The sequence below is a fragment of the Aquarana catesbeiana genome, linkage group LG04, assembly GCF_042186555.1.
Source record: "Aquarana catesbeiana isolate 2022-GZ linkage group LG04, ASM4218655v1, whole genome shotgun sequence".
Classification (NCBI taxonomy): domain Eukaryota; kingdom Metazoa; phylum Chordata; class Amphibia; order Anura; family Ranidae; genus Aquarana; species Aquarana catesbeiana.
Genome location: NC_133327.1, coordinates 330,240,562 through 330,267,625, shown reverse-complemented (window position 1 = coordinate 330,267,625; position 27,064 = coordinate 330,240,562). Strand labels below are relative to the sequence as shown.

The 27,064-nt window shown below is 43.0% G+C and overlaps 1 protein-coding gene across 1 annotated transcript in view; it reads right to left on the bottom strand.

Annotated features, from left to right (window-relative positions):
• The window catches only part of CFAP206 (cilia and flagella associated protein 206), a 61,826-nt gene that overhangs the window by 5,632 nt on the left and 29,130 nt on the right, over positions 1-27,064 (bottom strand). Inside the window, exons 9-12 of the mRNA XM_073626908.1 lie at positions 26,339-26,537; positions 19,897-20,037; positions 17,935-18,128; positions 11,413-11,550 (exon numbers count right to left, since the gene is read on the bottom strand). Coding sequence (XP_073483009.1) covers positions 11,413-11,550; positions 17,935-18,128; positions 19,897-20,037; positions 26,339-26,537 — 672 coding nt within the window. The remainder of the gene's footprint in view (positions 1-11,412; positions 11,551-17,934; positions 18,129-19,896; positions 20,038-26,338; positions 26,538-27,064) is intronic.

Below are 27,064 nucleotides of genomic sequence, written 5' to 3'. Positions count from 1 at the left end.
TTGCATCAGGAAAAGGAAAATTACCGTCAGGTAAGTATACAATTTTCTGTTTTCCTGACACAAAGCATGATAGCATACACGAATGGGATGTAGCACGCCCACAAAACCTATAAGGGAGGGCCATTCTGAAGCGTTTGAATCAACATGCCAGGCATTGCTGAGTTAATAGGAAAGACTCAACTTTGCAGCAAACACCTGATAAAAGTGTAAGCATTAATAGTCCTACAGACAAACAAAACCTGTGAGGCAAATGAAACAGACAGAACTATACACAGCAGTTTAACCTACTTTGGCAGCTTGTACAACATAATGATTCAGACACACCATGACAGCCCATGGAAAGATTACCTGTTCTGTGCAACACCTTCCCCGACTGGCTCTAAGGCCCCTTTCACACGATCGGACCGTTCAGGTCCACCTGTCAGTTTTGATGGCGGACCTGAACGGGAGCTCCATGTTAGTCTATGGAGCGTCAGATGTCAGCGGAGACATGTCTGCTGACATCCGACCCGGTCCGATCTGCTAAAAGCAGACGGATGGCTCTACGTCCAGGTCCGTCGCTGGCGGATCGGATCGGGTGAGATCTGATGAAAACAGACATGCTGTCCATTTTCATCCGATCCCTCCATAGGCGGCAGCGGCGCCTGACAAGCCCCTCCCCGCTCAGTGAGCAGAGAGGGACCTGTCATCCGCCGGCTCAGCGGAGATCAACGGACTGATCTCCCGCTGAGCCAGCGGACCGAGGTGGGCTCCATAGAAACGGAGTCCGCCTCGTGTGAAAGGGGCCTAAGAGGGGGGTGGGAGAGGCTCCATACCTGACAGGTGCCCACCAATTCATTCCCAGGCAGCCGCCTGGAGCTCCCGGCCACTGCTACAGTGGGTCAGAAGTTACCCCAATATCATCTCGCTGCTCCCTGCTGACTGAAAGCCGCATCCAGCCACAGGAAGCAGACAAGGAGCCATCTTGGAAGGGGGCAGCCCTGACAAAAAAAAAAAAAACTTCCAGCATCTTTGCAAGGGAAACCAATATATCCAAAGCCATATTAACAAAATGTGTGTGTGTGTGTGGGGCCACAACTCACCAGGGAGGAGAGACTGGATCAGTCCCAACTAAGGATGGGCTCGGGCGTGTTCACACAGCCCACGTGCAAAGCACACCAGGAAGTCGAAACGGCGCTGCACTAATCACAGGCAGTGAGACATTTTCCCAATGTGCGGCTGCAGAGATCGGGAAATGTCTCACTGCCTGTGATTAGCGCAGCGCCGTGCCGACTTCCTGCCAGGCTATGCACGTGGGCTGTGCGAACACGCTTGAGCCCATCCTTAGTCTCAACTAACCACAAGACAGAACTGTTTTACCGGCATCCAGAGACCAGTATCCCAGCCCCCCAGTATCTGGACCTGGGGGGGGGTCGGGTCTCTCTCGAATGGAAGTTTTACAACCGAACAGAGGGACTTCATCACAGGAAAGAGGCTGAACCTGTACGGCTGGCCAAATGAATCTGGCAAGGTGAGGGCAAAAATAAAAATCTTCATTGATTCACAGTTATAACCATTTGAGAAGAATAAAAAAAGAGAATACCGCCTAGGGGGAGGTGATTTATTTAAATATAGTATAACCAGTCCTGATTGGGCGAGAGGCGGAGCCTATCCCATTTGTGTATGCTGTCATGCTTTGTGTCAGGAAAAAGCTATTACAAAAATGTTGAAAAATGTTGAAAAACTCACTGCAAAGCTACTGCCGTTTTTATAACGTTACTTTAAGTCCAGTGTGCATGAGGCCTAAGTGTCATCTCGTCTCTTGAGTATCCACTTTCTTTCATTTACCGCGCTGAGGTGTTGGATGCATGGGAACTCTATTAACAGACTTTAACATACTTCCCTTTGGTACTGTCTCTCAGTATTTGTTTGTTTCTTTTCCTTAGTTGCAGACTCTAACTTTAGGGCTGGGGTATTGTTAGGAAAATATTGACACCTACAGCGGATCGCACACCCAGTGCGTTCTGGTGTGAACGAGCCCCAAGACTATGCAGAATTAAGAGATTGAACCAATCCCATTTTTTGATGCTGGTTTCTGCACAAGAAATTTTCTCTTTCTAGAAACTTTGTCTATCTGAATGTATCCATTTTCCTATTCTTGAATCTGTTTTTTTGAAACCTCTTTTCCAGGTAGTTAGGAAAATTTCTTTATGAGTCAGTCTTAAAGTGTTACTAAAGTCTGAATTTTTTATTAAAATAACAATAAAAAAAATAAAAATACTCAACTGCTCTGTGCTGTGGTATTGCACAGAGTGGCCCCGATCCTCCTCTTCTCAGGTCCCCAGTGGCAAACTTGGCTCCTCCTCTTCTTTTTCCGTCCCCATAGCAAGCCCTATAGCAAGCCGTTTGCTATGGGGACATGCTGTGCATGCTTGCTTCCAACCTCTGTGTCTATGGAGCCGCGCTCCATAGATTTAGGCTCGCCCCCCCCCACTTCTTCTTTCCTGCATTTGATTGACAGCAGCAAGAGCCAATGGCTCCTGTTGCTGCTTAAAAGCTGTGTGAAGAGGAAGTAAGGGGAGAATAGATGAAGCCCTCTCTTCCTCTTCATACAGGGGAACGAGGGGGGCTGGATGTGGTCCTTTGCTTGCCTTTATCAGGCCCTTAGAACACTATTCCTCCTACTGATACAAGGCACAGGGCAATATTCTTTCCACTGACACCAGTGATGAGACATTATTCCTCCCGCTAAAACCAACTGCAGGGCCCTATTCCTTCCCTGACACCAATGATGGAGCACTATTCTTTCCCCTGATATCAACAATTGGGCAGTGTTGCTCTCAATGACACCAATGATGGGGCACTATTCCTTCCCCTGATATCAACAATGGGGCAATAATCCTCCAACTGATACCAATGATGGGGCATTTTTTTACTCCGATTGACACAAGTCTTTTCACAGTTTATTGAGCACAGTCTAGCCCCCTCAAAGTCAGAAGGACAGTAAACTGACCCTTTGTTCAGAAAGTTTGGAGACCCCTGTTCTAGAAAAATTCTAATACTTTACCTATCACTATTAACCACTTAAAGCGGAGGTCCGCCTATTTTTTTTTTTAAGTCAGCAGCTACAAATACTGCAGCTGCTGACTTTTAAAATAAGGACACTTACCTGTCCAGGCGCCCGCGATGTCGGCACCCGAAGCCGATCTCTCCCTTGGCTCTCGGGTGCTTTCCCCCTTAATGACCAGGCCATTTTTTGCGATACGGCACTACTTCGCTTTAACTGACAATTGTGCGGTCGTGTGACGTTGTACCCAAACAAAATTTATGTGCTTTTTTTTCCCACTATTACAGCTTTCTTTTGGTGTTATTTGATTACCTCTGCATTTTTTTTTTGTTTTTGTTTTTTTGTGCTATAAACAAAAAAAGACCAACAATTTAAAAGAAATATATATGGGGGGCGTGTCCTGACCATGGAACTGTGAGGACGTGTCTGGTCCGCGCTCCGCTCCCGCCGCAGCTTATCCAGCAGCATACCCGCGATCCTGGGCCCTGACACGGCCCAGGACATGTCACAAAGGCGGCGGAACACAGCCCACCACTCCGGGACAGAAAACACCCAACAGGGACAGCTGGATACCTATTTTTCCGGGACCCGCGGCAAGGCCCCGGAGAAATCCAAGATGGCGCCGGTCAATAAGACAGGGAAACAGCATGCGCCGGCACAGAAGCTAACCACGCCAGCCGCGCTATCCCCACAGCTTTCACCCGGATCGGTGAGTGACTCTGTACCCCCGGCGTCCCCGGGATCCACTGTGTCCAGGACGGGGGGATCAGATATTGCCGACCTTATAGAAGAGGGGGACATTAAAAAACACATTTGGTCCCTCCCCACTAGAGAGGACTTGGAAAGATTCACAGCCAGGGTGGAAAAGGCGTTCACAGAAGATATAGCACAACTCAAAGAGGACACTACACACCTGGGCAACAGAGTAGAAACTATAGAACAAAGGCTGGATGAGGCTCTCCCCACTATGTCAGCATTGCAGCTTAGATGTGCAGCTCAGGATCAAAAGCTGGACTTATTATTGTCACAACTTGACGATTTTGAAAATCGCAGCAGAAGGGCAAACATCCGTATTCGAGGTATGCCAGAAGCAACAGCCCCTAGGGACATTGTCCCCTCCCTGCAAGGCATATTCAGGGAGATCCTGGACTTACCGGACACTGAGCCCATTGAGATTGATCGTGCCCACCGAGCTCTGCGACCACCATCCCAAGACGCTGACAACCCACGAGATATAATCTGCAAGTTGCATAAATACACTCTCAAAGAGCGAATAATGCAAAAAATGCGCAACAGGCCTTATTTTGATTTCGACGGCGCCCACCTCTGTTTCTTTCAGGACATCTCCAGACGCACGCTGATGCAACGTCGAGCCCTAAAACCTGTCTTGCTGGCCCTCCAAGAAGCAGGCCTCACATACCGCTGGGGCTTTCCCTTTCACTTACAAGCCTTTAAAGATGGCCGTTCAGCCACCCTACGCACCAGAGACGATCTCCCTCACTTTCTCTCAGCTCTGGGACTTGGCAAAGTTGACTTTCCGGATTGGCGAGGAGACCATGCGATGATGAACCTTCCAAACATTGAACTCCCCCAGCCCTGGACGCAGATGCCCCAACGCCGGGGCCGAAGACGCAGTCGCCACCAGCAAGAGTCTGATGCCTCCCCCGGCCCCGTTGCACTGAGAGACTGAATCCTTGCTCCCCTGTTTCAGAGGCACCCCTTCTTATTAGATCACTTACAGATCTGGAACTTCCTTTACAGTCTAACTGTTGCTGAGACTGGTCTGACCTGGTCCCGACAATGATCTGCCTTCGTAGAGTTGGTCAAGGCTCTCACCCGCTACATGAAAAGACACAGATGGAGGACTTTTCCAGACCCCTTTAGCTACTAGTACTACTCTCCCGGGGACTCCCCCAAGTACAACTCCCCCCCCCTAGCCCCCTACTGAGCCATTTCCAACAACCCCCCCAATCTAAGGGTCACAACTCAGCACTTAAGAGGTGGGGGCGGGGTGGACCCCCTCTCCCTTCTCCCCTCCATTGCGGCCCACGCTCCCCCAGTAGGCTGCCCTTGCTTGGGCACTAATCCCATTTGGGATACCGGACCTGGACAAAATGTGTCCCCTGAAGAAGGGGGGCACGTTGGGCCCAGTCTGTGCCTATATAGAACCATTGTTAGGTTCTCTTTACATTTAAATGTTGCATATGGTTATGCTGACGTTATAGTTTATTTTAATTTTCATTGTATTTCTAATTTTGTTTTTTTACCGTCCTCCTCTATTCTCTTCTCCCTCCCTGGCCTCTCTCTTGCTCTCCTCCTCCCTAACAGGGTCTTTTCGATTGCCGTCGCCTGCTCCGGACTCCGCCTCCGAGACCGCAGCCGACCTACACCAACATTCTCCAATGACAACGGTTAAGGTAATCTCTTATAATGTCCGTGGTCTCTGCTCACCCTGTAAACGGAGTAAGCTATGGTGGGAACTAAAAAAGTCCAGGGCACAAATAGTTTTCCTACAGGAAACACACTTCACACACCATGCCATACCGAAATTACCGACACATATCTTTAATCAGTGGTACCATAGTACCTCCCCAGTCAACAAATCCAGAGGCTCTTCCATAGCTATCCACAAAAACTGCCCCTTCCAATATTCAGACATCAAGATTGACCCCCTGGGACGATATGTCTTTCTGAAAGGGACCATAGCAGGCACTAAATTCACCCTAGCCAATATCTATTCCCCTAATTCGAATCAATTGACCTTCCTTGATTCAATCATAGAGAAATTAGAGGTGTTCAGAGAGGGATCCCTAGTTTTAGGAGGCGACTTTAACGTGAGCCCAGACCCATCCCTAGACACTTCACACAGCAAGCCCTCCCATTCGCACGCATTCCTTCGGCACTTTCGAGTATCCCTTCAGACGATGGGCCTAGTTGACTGCTGGAGGGCCCTTCACCCCACAGAGAGGGATTACAGTTATTATTCCGCGGTACATAACGTTTACACACGTATAGACCTGGTCTACTTCGACCGGCCGACCTTAGAGCTTCTTCAAAGCTCTTCCATAGGAAACATAACCATTTCAGACCATGCCCCGGTCCAGGCCTCTTTTATCATTCCATCAGGCTCCCGGAAAACCTGGAACTGGCGCCTTAATGAATACTTATTAGACGACCCCGTAGTGGAAGCCCAGGTCTCAGACACGATAAAAAATTACTTCCGAGAAAATAATCAAGGAGATCTGAACGAAGGTACAAGATGGGAATGTCACAAGGCCGTTGTACGAGGCGAACTTATTGCACAGGGGTCAAGATTAAAGAAAGAAAGGCAAGCTGACTATAACAGAGTTCTGAATGCACTTCAGCAGGCGGAACTTAAACACAAGGCGGGAGGTTCCTCAGATGACCTACGAGAACTAACGGAACTCAGAGACATATTTTCACGGTTGTTAGAACGACAAGCACGTAAACAATTGCGACACTTATCCCACCGATACTACGAACACGGTAACAAGTGCGGACGCATGCTAGCAAGAGCGCTTCGAGCAAAACGGGCCCAAACGCAAGTACACAAACTTCGATCCCCCACGGGTGATATGACATTCCACTCCTCCAAGATAGCAGAAGGGTTCCGCGACTATTACGCCGAACTCTATAACCTAGATGCAAAAACTACCCTTGAAGCCAAAGAGAACAGACTGACCAAAATTCGAGACTATCTATCCACCAACGGACTGCCCCCCCTGACTGAAGACCAACTAGCAGACCTAGAATCCCCCATCACCACCACGGAACTTGAGTCCACCATTAAATCTCTACCCAACGGGAAAAGCCCAGGTCCTGATGGATTCACTATAGCATATTATGCCAAATTCTCCCCGCTCCTGATGAACCACATGTGTAAATATTTCAACTCCCTAGTAAAGGGATGCAAAATCCCATCTGAAGCTCTCTTAGCACACATCTCGGTTATACCGAAGGAGGGTAAAGACCCAACTGTCCCACAGAGTTACCGCCCCATCTCCTTACTAAATACGGACGTCAAAATCCTAGCGAAAATCCTTGCAAACCGACTGAAACACCTTATCCCCCTTATAGTTCACTTAGACCAGACGGGTTTTATTGTAGGACGCGAAGCTCGAGACAACTCAATTCGTGCGATTCAACTTATACATTGGGCTAAAACTAAAGATGTACCCCCCCCTTACCTAATACTCTCCACCGACGCCGAAAAGGCGTTCGATCGCATAGATTGGTCTTATCTCAGAGAGGTCTTAACCTCAATGGGGTTGGGCCCAAATATGCTAGCTTGGATACTGGCCCTTTACTCGGAACCTTGTGCACAGGTTAAGGTTAATGGGATTCTCTCATCCAAGTTCCCGATCGGGAACGGCACGAGACAGGGGTGCCCGCTCTCCCCCCTCCTCTTCGCCCTGGCCTTAGAACCACTGCTTCGTAGAGTGAGAACAAATACAGATATCACAGGGCTGACGGTGGGTACTGTGGAGCACAAACTCTCAGCCTATGCAGATGACGTACTGTTCCACCTAACCAACCCCCTGATCTCGTTGCCGGTCCTGATGCGGGAACTCAAAAACTTTGGTACACTTTCTAATTTTAAAATCAACTACAATAAATCGGAAATTCTACCTGTCAACCTATCTTCCTCCATGACAAACAGCCTAAAAGCAGCATTCCCTTTCACGTGGACTAAATCTTCTCTACGCTACCTAGGCATACAACTGACAGACAGCTTTGACACCCTATATCCCACAAACTTCCCCAGACTTTTGACAGAAATCAAACAAGACTTAACACACTGGACAAAGACAGCATTCACATGGATAGGCAGGACAAATATAATAAAAATGAACGTACTCCCCAGAATCCTGTTTTACATGCAGATGCTTCCCATACGCCTCCCCAAAACCTTTTTTAAGCAAGTATCCAACTTGATCACCACCTTCATTTGGAATTCAAAGAGGCCACGAATTGCTATGAAGGTGCTGAGACGTTCGAAAAGATACGGAGGGCTGGGGGTCCCGGACTTACAACGATACTGCCAGGCTATTGCCCTACAGAGGACTCTAAATTGGCACTTCCATGGACATTCCAAACTTTGGGTGACTATGGAAAAATATATGGCGGGCAGAAACTTGTCCTACGCCCTGTGGCTCTCACGGGAACACAGGGGACTATCAGATTCTACGTCCCCATTAACGATATCTACGCTTGACACATGGGACAGAGTAAACAGAAGGTTGAATTTAGCCCCCCCTGTGTCCCCGTTGGCCCCATTGGGTGGATTCCTCTGGTTTGCACCGGGGGAACGCGCAGGTTTCTTTGAGGCCTGGGTAGATGACAAGAATGCCAGCTGTGGCAAGCTACTGAGAGGTGGGAAGCTTCTGCCCTTTGAGTCTCTGGGAAATAGACCAGGTAGCCCACACCTAAATTTCTGGAAGTACAGACAACTGCACCACTTTTTTGCAGTACACGGCAACACTATAAGAGACATCACAACACTCTCGCCTTTTGAGGGACTGTTCATACTGGAAGAACCGGTCCCCCACATGATTTCTGAACTTTATCAATTACTGGGGTCCTCGGCCTCGGCCTCTAAACCTACCTATATAAGAGCATGGGAGACAGACCTTGGGAAGGAGTTCTCCGAATCTCAACTAACATGTATGTACCAATTCACACACTCCAGCTCGCTGGACTCTAAAATGCAAGAGACAAATTACAAATTACTAACACGTTGGTACAGAGTCCCATCTGACCTGGCGCGGATTTATCCTGCTAGCTCGGATCGGTGTTGGCGGGGATGCGGAGGCCGAGGTACCCTCCTGCATTTGTGGTGGGAGTGCCCACGAATAACGACTTATTGGCTGATGATTAAGGACCAGATCAAAGATATCCTCGGGATAGAGATCCCCTTTTACCCGGAACATTTCCTCCTGCATGTCCCCCCTGTACCAGTTAGTCGCTACAAAAAAAGCGCGCTACCCCATTTGCTGAACGCAGCTAAGCGCCTACTGCCTATCTTCTGGAAGAAAGAGCAGATTCCGAGCAAAGAGGAATGGATATGCAGGGTAAATGCAATAAGGGAAGCAGAGGAATGGGTGGCAGTGAGCAAAAACACTACAGTTAAGCACACAGCCATATGGTCAATATGGCAAGAACACTTCCATGATACTTCCTATGTACCCTCTAACCTGGACATTTCCCTACTAAAATTGGCGGATCCCACATTGGGCCACTGAGCCCACCCTGAACAGCTCCCACCACGGTTTCTCATTAAGACTAAAAGGTTGACCGCACATGGACTCAGATGCCTTTGCCCGAACCAAGGGGCTGCCTGGGGGCGGATGGTCCGGAGTTGGCGATCGGAGAAGCACGAGCGAACAAGGTTTGACCCTATTTACCCCTCCTTACCCCACCCACCTTCCCTAATACTCCTCCCCCCCACTTTCTATTCTTTCCTCTTCTTACCCCTACCTCTCTTACCCTATCAAGTGATATTATATACGGTACTGCTTGTTGATTGTATAAGAGTATAGTCTCCCAACATAACCTACCGGTTAAAATTGAGGAAAGGCTGCTCTCCTGGCCGGGGGGACCGGGTGGGCGGGGACGGGCCCGTGGTCCCGAGGGCGCGCCGGGGGAGGACAGGTGGAGGCCCCGTGCCCCCCTCCTCCGGAGGACGAGCCCAGTGGTGGGACCCGGGCGGTCCGCGGCTTACCTCTCCCTGGTCCGGAGGATCATTTTTGCTCAGGTTGGAGGGTCTTCGGCGGGCGGGGGCTACTGCTGGTCGCCGCCCCCCGGGGACCTGTAAACCTCAATGTAGCATATACTGGTACCAACCAAGAGATCAGTCCTCACGGTCTCAACAGGAAATTTTAACACAGCCCTAGACTATCCTCCCCCTCCTCCTTATACTTTATTTTATTTTATTCTTGTTAAATATAAACTTGCTGACTACGGCTAATGTTGATATAAGAAAGTCTGTCACTCACGAATTTGTACTGAACTATATTTGTTGAGATGTGATGGATAACAATAAAGAGAGTTTAAACAGAAAAGAAATATATATATTTTTTACCTTTTGCTATAATAAATATCCCACAAAAAAATGTAAAACACAAATTTCTTCATCAGTTTAGGCCGATATGTATTTTTCTACATATTTTTGGTAAAAAGAAAAAAAAAATCGCAATAAGCGTATATTGATTGGTTTGCACAAAAGTTATAGCATCTACAAAATAGGGGATTGATTTATGGCATTTTTATTATTCATTTTTTTTTTTTACTAGTAATGGTGGTGATCAGCGATTTTTAGTGGGACTGCGACATTGCCGCGGAGAGATCGGACATTCACTTCAGTCCCTACCCTCAAGGAGCTTACAATCTAATGTCCCTAACTCACATTCATACATACTAGGGACAATTTAGACAGGATCCAATTAACCTACCAGCATGTCTTTGGAGTGTGGGAGGAAACCAGAGTACCCAGAGGAAACCCACGCAGGCACAGGGAGAACATGTAAACTCCAGGCAGGTAGTGTTGAGGTTGGGATTCAAACCAGCGACCCTTCTTACTGCTAGGCGAAAGTGCTATCCACTACACCACTGTGCCGTTATCATTGAAAGTAAAAGAAAATCCCAAATTTTGGGTTGCTCTCAGAAAAGTAATAGAGGGGAAATCTTTCAATGGGGACACTAGTTCTGGTGACCAGGGGGTCCCCAAGGAATTCCTTTAATTTGTACGGATTTCCTCTCACTTCCTGTTTGGCTATGGGACAGGAAGTGAAGGAAAATCTCCCCAATGGGACACAGATGGTGGTAAAAAATCTGACAGGGCTTACAACCCTCCCTTAAGCCTCGTACACACGATCAGATTTTCTAACGGGAATTGTGTGTTAGCAGACTGTTGGCCTAAAATCCGACCATTTTGTTATTTCTATTCTTCCACGGAAGTTCAACAGATACAGCACTCAATTCGGAGTTCCCCTAGCTGACAATCTATATGTCTGGAGAACCTTATAGGATCTATTTAATAAATAGAGATTCCACTGAGGGACTTTTTCTCACTGACCATAGGGTGTCCAGAAATGAAACAACTCCTGCAAATGCACAGTGAAGTACAAGCATCCTGGCACTTGGCTCTACTCTTCAAAATCTGATAGATAATGCGAGCGCACACCTCACTGCACATGTGCAGCAGGTAGTGTTAGTTTAAAACACTTTTGGCTGGTACAAAAGCAAAGGAGTTTTTTGGGCAGAAGAGACAAAGAAAATGTCTTCTTCCAAAATATCGGTTCTTCTAGCAACTTCTGTTTAATTCTGCTTTAATAATCAATACAAACCAGTTTAATTGCTTTCCTGCGCAGCTCCCATTCATTCCACTCATATGATTTGACAATGTTGCTTTCCATGAAGTGTGTATCAGTCTGGGTGCCACTATTACATTTAGTGATTGGTTTCATCAAGAGTTTTTCAGTAGCCTGGAGTAAAAAAAGTAATACCATTAAAACACAAGTATGGCTAGTAGCTAATTGGCCAAAACACAGTTTTTTTTTATTCTTAGGCCTCATGTACACTGCTGCTGGTAAACGAACGTTCAGAGGCAGTTGGCTGCTTTATTCAGCTTCCCTTGAACTTATCAGTACATGTACACAGGTTTGTTTAATGTCGTTTTTAGGCAGTTGAGTTCAGAGGCCTTTTTTTGGAAAGCAAAAAAAAGAGTTTAGTTGCTGAGTTTAGAGGCATTTCAAGCGCCAAACGCTTCTAAGCATGTGTCTAAACGTGGTAACTCGCATTTGGTCGCTTTTCGTTTACAGGCGTCTTTCATTTTTGGCTATTTTGAAAAAATAAATAAATAAAACATTTTCAAACACTTCTAAATGCAAACACAGCATGTAAACGCGGCAAAATGGACGTTTTTAAACGTGGGTTACTATTTGTCAAGTTAAATCGTTCAGGAGAGGTTGTAAAAACGTCCCGTGTACATTAAGCCAAACAAGCACTAATAAAATTGTTGATAATTACATTAAAGATCATGCACGATTCTCTAGACCATATATTTTCTGAACAATTAAAGGAAATTATGATTTTGTACTTTCCACAAAACACTGTAAACCTGTTTAAAAAAAAAATACAAAATTCTTATTAAATGTAAAGGGTGAAATTGTTTCAGAAATACATCTAAACTTAATAATAATAATAACGCAAGCTTGAAAAAAATATATAACTAAAACACAAAGATGTAAAAAAAACTGTAAACAGGCGACAGACTAGAACATAATGTAACGTTCATTCTATTTATTGTTATGCGTATTTGAATACAAGCCTAGAGTTACAAAGTTGCTCCTCCAAAGTAAGTGTTGTCACCCTAGGACAGGAAGTGTGCTAATGGTAGGATGACCAGGTGAAAATAAAGGGGAAAAGAGTCTGAAAAAAACAAATCCACCTACCCCAAGGGCTTTTAAGTGACAGTACAATAGATTAGATTTTTGTTGCTTGGTTTAACCACTTCAACTACGGAGGGTTTTACCCCCTTACCGGTATAACCAGGCCATTTTTTGCTATTCAGCATTGTGCTACTTTAACTGGCAATTGCGCAGTCATGCAATGCTGTACCCAAACAGAATTTATATTTTTTTCACACAAATAGAGCTTTCTTTTGGTGGCATTTGATCATTATTATTTGGGATATAAACGATAAAAGACCGAAATTTTTGAAAAAAATAAACCATATTTTTTACTTTCTGCTACAAAACATATCCAATAAAAAAATTTAAAAATCTAATTTCATGAATTTTGGCCAAAATGTATTCTGTTACATGTTTTTGATAAAACAAAATCCCAATAAGTATATATTGATTGGTTTGTGTGAAAATTATAGCACCTAAAAATTATGGTATATATACTGGAATATCTATTTTTTCCTGATCAGCAGCGATCAACTACTTTTAACCACTTCAGCCCCAGAAGATTTACCCCCCTTCATGGCCAGGACATTTTTTGCGATACAGCACAAATTACTCTAACTGACAATTGCATGGTCATGCCATGCTGTACACAAATAACATTTATGTCCTTTTTTTCCCACAAGTAGAGCTTTCTTTTGGTGGTATTTGATCAGCTCACGTACCTGTACAGGATTTTGTGCAGGAGGGCCGCCTTGTCACAGTATATCTGTGTGGGGCGGTCCTTAAGTGGTTAATGGAACTGCGATATAATCTGACACTAACTGATGCTAACAGAGGGGAACTGACTAACTGCCATCACCAGTGACATTAATACAGTGATAATACTATACACTGTCACTGTACTGACACTGGCTGGAAAGGGGTTAACAGCTAGGGCGATCAAGTGGTTAATTATGTGCCTATGTGTAATGTGTGTACAGTGTGCTGCTTTTACTAACTGATCTCTCAGTTTCTCATCCCTGCTTAACAGGGATGAATGAGAACTGACAGATCGCTCCCTTTGTACAAGAGCTCTGTGCTATGCTTGCAGCTGATCAGTAGGTCCCGGCTGTGAATCATTGGCCGGTGATTGCTGACAGGCTCTTGCTGTGTACAATCACATGCGCGCTCTAAACCTGGAAGTAGGCATCGATACACGGGTTTGTCACTTTGCCTACACCAGCCGCTCGTCCGTAGTACAGTGGAGGCGGGCGGGTGCTAAGTGGTTAAATACACGTTAACCTAAAATGAAAGCTCCAAAGTAATTCTGAAACATCCAATGTAAACCATTTGTCCCTGTTCCTGGGGCCTCTCCCTGCTGTGAGAGGTCTGTCCCTGGAACCATAGACTAAACACTGTAGTATACAGCTTCCAACCCAAGTCACACATTGTAACTGTCCATGGAAAATAGTGCAGCTAGAGTGGCCTGCGGGGCGATCCATGTTGCTGCTCCAGCCACGGCATTTTAGATTGGCGCTTGCACAGTGTGACTTGAGTTGGAGGCGCAAATCAGTGAGTTGCTTACTCCCGACCTATCCTTACCCCTGAACTCTGTGCATTCTTAATCCTGAACTCTCTGCGTCAGTAAGCCCTCGTTCACACCTATGCGAATTAGATGTGACTTACACCGCTTCCAATTCGCAGGACATTTTAAAATACATGCATCTGGTTCACATATGTGCGTTGCATTCGCACTGCGCATTGCGCAAAAAACATGTGCGTTTTCTGGGCATTGCAGTGCGAATTACAAGCCCATTATCTTCTATGGGAACACATCTGATTCACAGATGCATTCCGTTCTGAACACAAATTCTCTCCATCTCCTCACTACACCTTCCCCCTCTCCCCCCTCTCCCTGCTCACTGATCCGCAGATAAAACACAGAGGAACCTCTGAACAACTGATTTTTATCTTCGCAGTGAAACCGGAGCAATTCAAAACACACATGTGTGAACCTGGGCTTAATCATGAACCCTGCATTCTGTGCGTTGCCTAATCCGGACTCCTGAACCCTGTGCTTTATTTAAAGCGGAACCTTACTCTTTCATTACCTATTCCTCAGATGTATGCTACTAGTAAATAGGTAGCAAGGTAAATTATATTTACTTGTTTTAAACTGTTGTTATATATATTGTACATCATTAGTTTGACGTTATATACGGCAGTTATGGCAGCAGCTAGCTGCCATAACCCTGGTAATTTTTTTATACAGCGGGCGATACTCTTTCTGATAAAAGTGGTCCCAGTGGCGGATTCCCCCTGCCGCCGTTTCCCGGTTGTCTCTGGACTTATCGGACCTTTCAGTAAGCCCCGGGCCGATCCTCTGTGTGGCTGGGCAAGAAGCCAAGTGAGGGCAAGCTAGCCCCTACTCGGCTCTATGGCCTAAAAAAAAAAAAAATTAAAGGGACAGTGTAAAAATAAGAAGTAAAATAAACAAGAAAAAAAAAAGTAAAGGGCCCCATCCCTACGAGCTCACGTGCAGAAGTGAACGCATATGCAAGTTGCGCCCACATATGTAAACGGTGTTCAAACCACACATGTGAGGTATCTCCGTGATCGTTAGAGGGAGAGCAATAATTCCTACTCTGTAACTCGAAGCAGGTAACCTGTAAAAAAAAAAAAAAATTAAAAGGTCGTCTATGGAGATTTTTAAGGAACGTAGTTTGTCGCCATTCCACGAGCGCACGTAATTTTAAAGCATAACATGTTAGGTATCTATTTATGCAGCATAACGTCATCTTTCACATTATACAAAAAAATTGGGCTAACTTTACTGTTTTCTTTTTTTGATTCAAAAAAGAAAAATTTCCCCAAAAATTTGCGCAAATACGGTGTGACATAAAATATTGCAACAATCTCCATTTTATTTTCTAGGGTCTCTGCTAAAACATATATAATGTTTGGGGGTTCTAAGTAATTTTTTTAGCAAAAAATACTGATTTTAACTTGTAAACAACAAATGTCAGAAATAGGTCTGGTCCTTAAGAGGTTACCATTTCTTCAGTTGCTTCCTTGCTCCTGGCTTAGGTCAAAATAATGTCATAAATCACAGGAGTCTTTTTTTGTTCACAGACACTCTCCATCCAATCTGATAGAGCCTGAGCTATTTTGCAAAGAAGAATGGGCAAAAATGGTCAAAGTTTGTGCTTGTATTGAATTGTTTGCACTGACAATACTGACCCTTTCTTGATATATGGTTTGGGTTGACTGACTGCTTAACACCTTTGACTGTCAAGGATGTACCACATACATCCTTAGCCATACTCCCTCTTATGTAGGTGATGGGATTGGAGGAGCTAAACAAGAACAAAACTATGAGTATTTTTTTTTTAAACAAGGTCAAAGCCTTATTTTTTTTTCATTCTATAGCCCAATTGAATCCCCATTATTACTGTAATGCAGTCAGGCTGTATGTAAATACTGAGTCCATCATATTCCGGGTTAGGCGTCTTCAGTTATTGGCCAGCCTGGGATGACGTAAATTGCATGGCCATGAGAGTCCGACAAGTCACAGGATTCTCTCCCACATTCATAGATCATGTTAACGTTACAGGCAGTGAAAGACTTTCTCCTTGAAGGAGAGGGCAAAAGGGGGAGTGGGGGTATCCCTGTCAGATCATCTTTAGTGCATTTACGTCCGGAGACCCGAAGCTGTTAACCCCCACAGTGCCGAAAGTTCAGCAGAGGAAGAGGACAGGGCAGTTCTGCAGTGAAGATTTCTACAGAATGCAATTGCCTGCACATTGTGAGACATAAATTTTGTAAGCTCTAAGGAGCAGGGCCCTCTGAGTCCTACTATATTAAAGTGTATTGTATTTGTACTGCCTACCCTCAAGTTGTAAAGCACTACGTAAACTGTTGGCGCTATATAAATCTTGTCTAATAATAAATTATGTAACTAAAGCTGTAGAGAGAAAAAACATTTTTTTTGTTAAACTAAACTCCAGCTTATGTCTCCCACATACCAACATTTTACATTCTAACTTGTGGCCAAATCATGGCCTCCAGATTTTACTTACTAACTGCCTTGCATGATAAAGGGGTAAAACTTGAATTATGTCTCTTGCATACCAAATTTTACATACTAACTTGTGGGTATCTTGTGGCTTGCAGATTTTACAAACCAACTGCCTTGCCTGATAAAGGGGTCACATCCTCTGTCTGCCAAATTTAACATACTGACTTGTATGAGGGGCTTCGTGGTTGGGTGAATTTGGCACCAAAGCACAAGTACTTATCCCCTTTCCAGCCCTGCTAGAACACTGTCCCTCCTGTTGAGGCTGAACCCTCTGCCATCTTGTGCCCTGTCCCTTGCCTTAGGCCTCCACACAACATTTTCAGCCATAAACCATTGTATTCTCAAGGAAGGAATGTGCACACATAAAAGTAGTTTTGCTGCACTTTACTTGTGGAGTACAGGAAACAGCATTACAGCCACATCACAGGGACATACATTCCAGAGTCACCTGACATTACACAGTTAAAGGGGTTGTAAAGGCAGAAGGTTTTTTTATCTTAATGCATTAAGATAAAAAGCCTTCTGTGTGCAGCAGCCCCCCTCAGCCACTGGAGGAGAATGTCCACGAATGTCTTAGCCCTCCGAGATTCTCCTTCCTGATTGGCTGAGACACAGCAGTGGCGCCACTGGCTCCCGCTGCTGTCAATCAAAGTCAGCTAGACACTCAAGGGAGAGCGGGGGGCGGGGACGGGGCCGGGTCGGGGATCCGTGTCTGAATGGTCCCCCCATAGCAAGCTGCCTATAAAAGGGATTAATGCTGATTAAATATTAGTCTTGAGGTTTACTGGTGCGGTTTTCCGTACCATATAAGACTTATGCCCCGTACACACGGTCAGACATTGATCGGACATTCCGACAACAAAATCCTAGGATTTTTTCCGACGGATGTTGGCTCAAACTTGTCTTGCATACACACGGTCACACAAAGTTGTCAGAAAATCCGATCATTCTGAACGCGGTGACGTAAAACACGTACGTCGGGTCTATAAACAGGGCAGTAGCCAATAGCTTTCGTCTCTTAATTTATTCTGAGCATGCGTGGCACTTTGTGCGTCGGATTTGTGTACACACGATCGGAATTTCCAACAACGGATTTTGTTGTCGGAAAATTTTATAGCCTGCTCTCAAATATTGTGTGTCGGAAAATCCGATGGAAAAAGTCTGATGGAGCCCACACACGGTCGGAATTTCCGACAACACGCTCCGATCGCACATTTTCCGTCAGAAAATCCGACCATGTGTACGGGGCATTAGATATCAAAAAAAGTGTCAAAACTGCTAGCATAATGTATAAAAGTATGTAACAACCTTGAGTATGTTTAAGCATGTGCTATATATAATTTGTATTGGTTGTGCTGATGGTAGTATCAGGTCTAAATCTGTGCTATACATTTCTTTACCTGGGAATAGGGTGTGATGGATGCAAACTGCTGGTGCAGCTCCAATAACTGTATAAGCTCTGCACACTGTTTTGCTTTCTCTCCAATTAATCTGATGTAGTGATCTGGATCTCGAGCAAACATGGAAGCAGCTTCTATGGAGCTGAAAATATAATAACTTTCTTTGTGCTTCAGAATGCCAATGTTTGAGTTTCCTGTTAAAAAATAAATATATGAGTAATGCAACAGCAAATATGAGTAATGCAATGGCAAACATACATTGGTTGTAAAATTTAAATCAACTACACAAAAAACAAATTTTAAACATGTTTTTAATGGCTGTTTATAAAACTGTATTTTATAATGCAAAATCAAATTTCTATTGTAAAAGATGATGTGAAATTTCCCATAAACAGCAAAACATAACACTTACTTTGAACCTTTTTCCTGCGCTAAGGTTAAATTAAATGGAGCAGCTATATTACATTATTGACAAATGATGCATTTACTGATGAGATTTGCAAATCATTGCATTCTGTTTTTATGTAGATTTTACACAACATCCCAACTTTTTTGGAACAGGGGTTGTATATGGCACAGTGAAAAATGGTGGAATAGAGTTAGGAAAATGTAGAGAGGGAGACAGAGCTCACTCTAATGGATGATGGGATTTTTGGGGGGAGATGATGTATCTTTTTGAAGTGAGCTTGTACCACAGTAGTTAATATAAAAATATAAATTTTATTGAAAACATATACAATATACAGTACAAAAGTTCAGATCAAACGGATAAATAATAAATATTTATTTATTATTTATTTTTTATCTACATAATGAATTATTGTCCTTCAACTGCATCTGATATTTATAACCACCTTAATGATTTATATTTTGTATATAATCTAGATGAAATCTGTAATGTCTATAATGCCCTGATGAAGCAAAATATACTGCAATTTAATGTTATTCAAATTATCTTTCCTTTTCAATCTGCAGCGTTGTCATTTTCTGTAAAATTCAATGCAATATGGCAATCTGGAGGTATACAGAACTTCCCCAGAAATGCCATTTCCTGCTTGTGTGATTGGCTCGCTGGTTTTCCCAGAAGTCTGCACTTAGATACAAGTCAGATTTTAGGCATCCTCTGCAACAAAAGTTTCATTTTTGGTGAAATACTCCCAAAGGGTTAATTACTTCTAAAGGGTTTCAGACACTGCTGATTAATAATGAAAACGTTACTCCCATCAAGATTTACTCTGCAGACAATAAACAGCTATTTCTTCAGAGCAGAAATAGGTAGGGATTTGCAAAAAAGTATGTTAAAATCCATGCAATGTACACTGATCATCCACAGGGGAATGTTTTTTCTCAACAAAAGTGGAGTTACTCTTTAAGCTGTTGTTGTCTTCATAACAGTATTTTATTGTGCTTTTTGCCTCAAGTACTCAAAGTATTGTACAAAAAAATGTTAAAAGTAAAAAAATTGTAAATAGAAAAGGGGAATGAATTCCTAAAGCTTGGAAAAATATGTAGGCCTTTAGGCTGTGTTACTATTGAACTTCTACCTAAATTGTGAGTTTTGCCTTGCGGAGCATATTACCCCTACAGATTTTAGATGGCCACCCGTCAATCATGGATGATCCAGCCAACTGAATAATCTTTCATACGGAAGACCATACTAAAATCATACACATTCCCATCAGGAATGTGCTAGTAAATATAGAGACAGGAAGGGAAGCACTCAGTACAGTGTAGATATTTCTGCCACTAGTCTATCTTGGAGGAAACTAATAGTAAAAGATCCAACCAATTTAACCTAGCAAGTCAACACTCCTCTTGAGAAGGCTCAGCTGATCAATATCTGTACATCTTAAGGAGTTTTCTCAATTAAATGCAGTATTTATTTATTTATTTATTCATAGTGTACAATGTGAATCCATAAGTATTGCATAGCCAGGTTTATCACATTAAAAGAGTTCACACCTGGCAACAAGAGACCATCTTTTGTAGCAACAGTATAGCCACAAAATCCACGGTATTGAATTGGGAGACGTTCATAATTAGCTGTGTTTTCTGGGAAATACCACTCCTGTGTTGGAAAATCTGATGGAGTTATATGAATGCCTGAGTAAAGAAATAAATTGTATCGTTAATAATTGAAATAAATAAAATAGCATTGTTATATACAGTGGCCATAGAACCTACCATAAGATTTTGTTTACAACTGGTCTGTCATAAATGGTATTTTGAAAATATATTTTATTTCTCTTAAAATATCCATTAAAATGTAGTTATTTTTAAGTTGTGTATTTCAAAAGTTAATATTAAATACACAAAGCATAAAACTAATAACAGACCTTAATTTGCTATCAGTATACCATCAACACTAGTTCTACTGTATATAACTGATGAATTGCACTGAAAGGTGTGTTTGTTCTGTAGTACAAGCAAACATATCATTTTATATATTATGAACAAGCATTACATTTATTTTATCAAATTACTGCAGTGTGCATATCAAACATTATAAATATACAGAAAATGTGAAAAAGTCGATACAACCCATTGAAATTATTGACTTTTTAGAAATATGTGAATAGGCAAGCATATCTTCACTTATACAGTGCCTACAGATAAAGGTGATAGACCTGAATAAAAACACATGGAAAAATTGCCTTTTCAATAATTTATTCACCAAAAATATTAACAGATATAATGATGTACCATGGAAAAAATAACACCCTTGTCCTCAGATGCTGGTATTGCTCCCTTTATCAAAATGATTTCTTGTTGACGTTTAGTATACTTGCCTACCAGTCTTTAATATCATCATTTTTGACCACTATTTTGTGCAAAATTCCTTTGGTGCCCATTTGAATCCCGTGCCCCAACAACATTTTAGCAGGATTCAATTCATGGCTTTGACTAGGCCAATCCATAACCCTCCATTTTTTCTTTTTGAGCTATTGCATGTGCTTCAGAATATTATTATGGTAAATAATCAATTTCCAGTTCATTCTACAATTTTACACAGATGGCCTCACATTTTCATAAAGCACACTTTGATATATTGCATGATTCATAGTTGACTTGATGGCTGCCACTGCCCAGGCCCTGAGGCAGCAAAACAAACCCCAAACCATAACATTTCTACTACTACGCTTAATAGTTGAGCTTCTTCTCCTGCTGTGTTTGGTTTGCACGAAACATGTCTACTGTAACTGTGGCAAGCGAACCCTATCTTTGAGCCAGCATGCACTGTTCTAGAAGGCCTGTTCTTTACCTATATCAATTGCAGTCTTGCACCAATGTTCTTTTTCAACAGCAAGGGTTTGTTCTTTGTACACCTCTTATGCAGGTTAGATTTGGTGCAATCTCTGATTGTACATACAGTACATGCACTTTGCAACCAACTGTTGCAAGAGTTATAGTACCTGCAGATCCCACAATTGGCCTTTGGGGTTCTTGAAGAAATAGTTTAGCAGCAAATTATCAGCTCTTGGGCTTAATTTGCTAGGCTGGCCAGTCCTGGACAATTAAGCAGTTGTTTGAAATCAACACCACTTATAGACTATTCTTCTTACAGTGGATTGATTATAAAATAATATAGTGATCATTTTAACCCCTTACCAGACTCATAGGCCTTAAATCACCAGACCCGAGATATGTGATGTTTATATAAGACAGGTTCCACCTGCATACTCCCTTTGGAAGTTCTAATCATTGGCACCTAATCTTGAATGCCCCATTTTGATTTCATGGATTTGAAATGGTAATAAATGCAGGGGTGTGTTTACTTTTTACAGATTCAACAGGCTTGTATTTTTCAGAATTTAGATGATGACAATGAATACATGATGGCAATTCTGTGAGTCATTTTTGTATGTGTGTGTGTGTGTGTGTGTGTGTGTGTGTGTGTGTGTGTGTGTGTATATACACACATACACAGTTGTGTTCATAAGTTTACATTCCCTGGCAGTATTTATGATTTCTTGGTCATTTTTCAGAGAATATGAATGATAACACAAAAACATTTTTCATTCATGGTTAGTGTTTGGCTGAAGCCATTTATTATCATTTATTATCAATCAATGGTGTTTACTCTTTTAAATCATAATGGCAACAGAAACTACCCAAATTACCCTGATCAAAAGTTTACATACCCTGGTGATTTTGGCCTGATAACATGCACACAAGTTGACACAAAGGGGTTTGAATGGCTATTAAAGGTAACCATCCTCACCTGTGATCTGTTTGCTTGTAATTAGTGTGTGTGTATAAAAGGTCAATGAGTTTCTGGACAGACCTTTGCATCTTTCATCCAGTACTGCACTGACGTTTCTGGATTCTGAGTCATGGGGAAAGCAAAAGAATTGTCAAAGGATCTGCGGGAAAAGGCAGTTGAACTGTATAAAACAGGAAAAGGATAAAAAAGATATCCAAGGAATTGAGAATGCCAATCAGCAGTGTTGAAACCATAATCAAGAAGTGGAAAATTAGGGGTTCTGTTGAACCAAACCATCAGGTAGACCAACTGAAGTTTCAGCCACAACTGCCAGGAAAATTGTTTGGGATGCAAAGAAAAACCCACAAATAACTTCTGGTGAAATACAGAACTCTCTGAAAACATGTGGTGTGGGCTGTTTCAAGATGCACAATAAGGAGGCAATTGAAGAAAGATGGGCTGCATGGTCAAGTTGCCAGAAGAAAGCCATTACTACGCAAATGCCACAAAGTATCCAGCTTATAAAATACGCCAGCACAGCACAGAGACAAGACTCAAACCTTCTGGCACAAAGTCATTTGGAGTGATGAGACCAAAATTGAGCTTTTTGACCATAACCATAAACTCTATATTTGGAGAGGAGTCAACAAGGCCTATGATGAAAGGTACACCATTCCTACTGTGAAACATGGAGGTGGATCGCTGATGTTTTGGGGATGTGTGAGCTACAAAGGCACAGGGAATTTGGTCAAAATTGATGGCAAGATGAATGCAGTACAGAGGTGGCTCTAGACTATGTGAGGCCTTAGGCAAAACTTAGACATGAGGCCCCACTCACTCCCATAATGGGAAAAATAATTCAAGGGATGAAAATGAACTATATTAGGAGGGTACAGTATAGGGGAGTGGACAGTACAGAGGGTAGGTAAGTGGGCATAATAATGATATATTTTCCTCAAGCAGAGCTCTCACAGATCCTACCTATTCTGGTAGGCTGTCACAAAGAGAGAAATAAAGGGGGATGGGGAAAGAAAGAAAGAAAGAAAGAAAGAAAAGAAAGAAAGAAAGAAAGAAGAAAGAAGAAAGAAAGAAAGAAAGAAAGAAAGAGAAGAAAAGAAAGAAAGAAAGGAAAGAAAGAAAGAAAGGAAGGAAGGAAGGAAGGAAGGAAGGAAGGAAGGAAGGAAGGAAGGAAGGAGAGAAAGAAGATGGATGGAAGGAAAGAAAGAGTAAGAAAGAAAGATGGAAAGAAAGAGAAAGAAAGAAAGAAAGAAAGAAAGAAAGAAAGAAAGAAAGAAAGAAAGAAAGAAAGAAAGAAAGAAAGAAAGAAAGAAAGAAAGAAAGAAAGAAAGAAAGAAAGAAGAAAGAAAGAAGGAAGGAAGGAAGGAAGGAAGGAAGGAAGGAAGGAAGAAGGAAGGAAGGAAGGAAGGAAGGAGAGAAAGAAAGAGAAGAAAGAAAGATGGAAAGAAAGAGAAAGAAGAAGAAAGAAAGAAAGAAAGAAAGAAAGAAAGAAAGAAAGGAAGGAAGGAAGGAAGGAAGGAAGGAAGGAAGGAAGGAAGGAGAGAAAGATGGATGGAAGGAAAGAAAGAGTAAGAAAGAAAGATGAAAGAAAGAAAGAAAGAAAGAAAGAAAGAAAGAAAGAAAGAGAAAGAAAGAAAGACAAAAGAATGGAAAGAAAGGAGGAAAGAAAAGAGAGATGGAAGGAAAGAAAGAAAGAAAGAAAGAAAGCAAGCAAGCGAGGGGGATGGAGGAAGAAGGGAAGGAAGAGCATCCGCTACATCAGTGTACTCACTGGGAGGCAGGAGGGACTGGATGGATGGATGGATCAGACTCCCCTTTTCCTTTTCTGTTTGCTGGGCTTCAGCTTGAATCTTCCCGCCCGCACATCCCCTTCTCTGAGGCAGAACAGAGAACACTGCCGAGGAGAGTGGGCGGGGCAGACACAGGAGGAGAGGGCGGGAGGAGGAGGAGCAGAAGCTCTCTCTCCTCTTCTGTCTGGCTGTGCGGGCAGAAGGGGGGAGGGGGGGAAATCTGTCAGAGCAGGCTCTACTGAGCGGCTCTCCTGTCTGTGATCCGGAGATGTACGTGAGCTCCAATCACACGTCTCACTCGCCGCCTGTATCTCTCCCTGTAGCAGAGCGAGGGGACTCGGGACTGTGTGATGGCGGAGATCTCTGCTGCTGGAAGAGACGCTTCCTAATTAGGTAAACTAGCCAGCTGTGCGAGGCCCCTGTGACTGCGAGGCCTGAGACCACCGCCTATTTCGCCTAATTAGAGAGCCGCCTCTGATGCAGTATGTTATCAAAAAATACCGGAGGAACGTTTGCATTCATCAGCCAGGAAGCTGCGCATGGGACGTACTTGGACATTCCAACATGACAATGATTTAAAACACAAGGCCAAGTTGACCTGTCATTGGCTACAGCAGAATAAAGTGAAGGTTCTGGAGTGGCCATCTCAGTCTCCTGACCTCGAATCCACTGAGCCACTCTGGAGAGATCTCAAACGTGCAGTTCATGCAAGACAGCCCAAGAATTACAGGAACTGGAGGCTTTTGCCAAGAGGAATGGGCAGCTTTACCATCTGAGAAGATAAAGAGCTTCATCCACAAATACCACAAAAGACTTCAAGCTGTTATTGATGTTAAAGGGTGCAATACACGGTATTAAGAACTGGGGTATGTTAACTTTTGTTCAGGGTCATTTGGGTAGTTTTTGTTGCCATTATGATTTAAAAAGAGTAAACACAGTTGATTGATAATAAATGGCTTCAGCCAATCACTAACCATGAGTGAAAGAAAAGTTTGTGTTATCATTTATATTCTCTGAAAAATGGCCAAGAAATCATAATTTCTGCCAGGGTATGTAAACTTATGAGCCAACTGTATATATACACTTTATCCACTCTAATAAAGATGCACCCTCCTACCTTATGAGACAATTTTATCCATATATACTGTATAGTATATGTGAGATTATTACACTGCCCATCTTTCCCAGGGCCATCAGAGTATTTATTGGTATTCTCAGCAAACTTAAAAATCCATCATAAAAAATAGTAGCTGCTTCTTCAATTTGCTTTGCATGTACACCAGGCACATCCATTTTTCAAAGCTTGCTGGAAACACCATAGAACAGAAACAGTATCCCAGCCCTGGCAGAAAGGGGAGCTGATATAGTTCTACCATCTTCAGCTTATATTAAAGCGGAGGTCCACCCTAAAAAAAAATTGCATGAAAAGGCTCTAAAAATGTGAAAAAAAAAAAAAAAATTTTACTTACCAGAAATGGCTGTTGCTAGGCAGATCGTCCTAATCTGCCACTTCCTATTCCGCGGTAGTCTTCATTCTTCTCCCCCTCGCGTTGTCTTCTGGGGAATGGGGTGCGCTGTCTTCTGGGACCTTTGTGTGTCCCAGAACACAGCCGGCCATTCACAAAGCGCTGCACAACTCACGCATGCGCAGCAGGAAACGGGCAGTGAAGCCGCAAGGCTCCACTGCCTGTTTCCCTTAGTTCGAATGGCGGCGCCAGGACCCCGATCCGATGGACGTATTGGCCTCGGGCGGCCGACATTGCAGGCACCCTGGACAGGTAAGTGTGCTTATTAAAAATCAGCAGCTACAGTGTTTGTAGCTGCTGACTTAAAAAAAATGTTTTCGCTTTAACGAAATTACTGTGAAGGTTAAATGGGAAAAGGGGTAGGGGGTGCAATTCCTTGGGGTGAACTCCCTGGAGTGAAATTCAGATCAAGGTAAATGTATGTTCATACACTAGGAGCAGATACTAAAATTCTGTTTAATGAGCCCAGGCTTTTGTTTGAGTCACAGTGCAGTAAGTACCCAATCACCTTAAAGTGAAAAATCCTTTACAGATAACATTCCACGTTTCCATGAACCTAACACACTGTATACCTGGAACCATAGCTCTCACCAATTCTTCCTAAACTCAGCCTTGGATAGCACTAGCCCAGATTCTACAACAATCTTTTCAGGCAGAAGAAGAGATATATGATTTGTTTGCTTTTGAGTACAAAGCATACCAGGTTAGTGCAAATCTGACAGATACTCTTTAAATTGTATTGCATGTTTTAGCTTATCAAACTCGAATCAAGAAAAAAAAGCTGTTTTCTTCAGCAATTAATCAGAGTCCATGTTTTATTATCTAGGTGAATTTTAGAGAAAGCTGAGTATTGATTGATTGCTCACCTTCACTTTCTTTAATCCTTTCCTCGTCAGTTTTTATTGTTAAATCACTTAATAATGGCTGAAGGATGTGATCAGGAAAGAGCTCTTCATGGAGTCCTAGAAAGGGCTGCAGGTTTGTAGTCATATTGCTAAGGACACTTAATAACACAATTTCATCCTGGAAGCTGTTCCACAGGTTAGATAGTGAAATAAAGAGTGGCTGCAAAAGACACATATAACCTTTATAGTCCAAGAGTTTATGAATAATTTATTCTTGTTCTCTACTATACATTGTACAGAATAGGACTAGAGTATACTAGGTTATAATAAACTGTTTCATTAGACCAGTTTTAGTTCCGATTTAAACATGGTGTTTCACAGATTCGGCCAAACTGGACATCTTGGAATTAAACTAATCATTAAACTCCATTTACCTACCCGTATATACTCGAGTATAACCCGAGTTTTTCAGCACTTTTTTTGTGCTGAAAATGCCCCCTCGGCTTATACTCGAGTCAAGCACTTTTCTGCAGCAGAGAATGACATTTTCCAAACCGACTTTGGGGCCCCGTATCTCGGGGGCCACTTGGTACTAGAAACCCCAAATTTGGTGTGCAGTGGAACAAGCACTACAACATATCCAAAGCTGGGGTTCCTAGCACCAAGTGTCCCCGAGATACGGGGCCCCAAAGTCGGTTCGGAAAATGTCATTCTCTGCTGCAGAAAAGTGCTTGACATTTTCCGAAC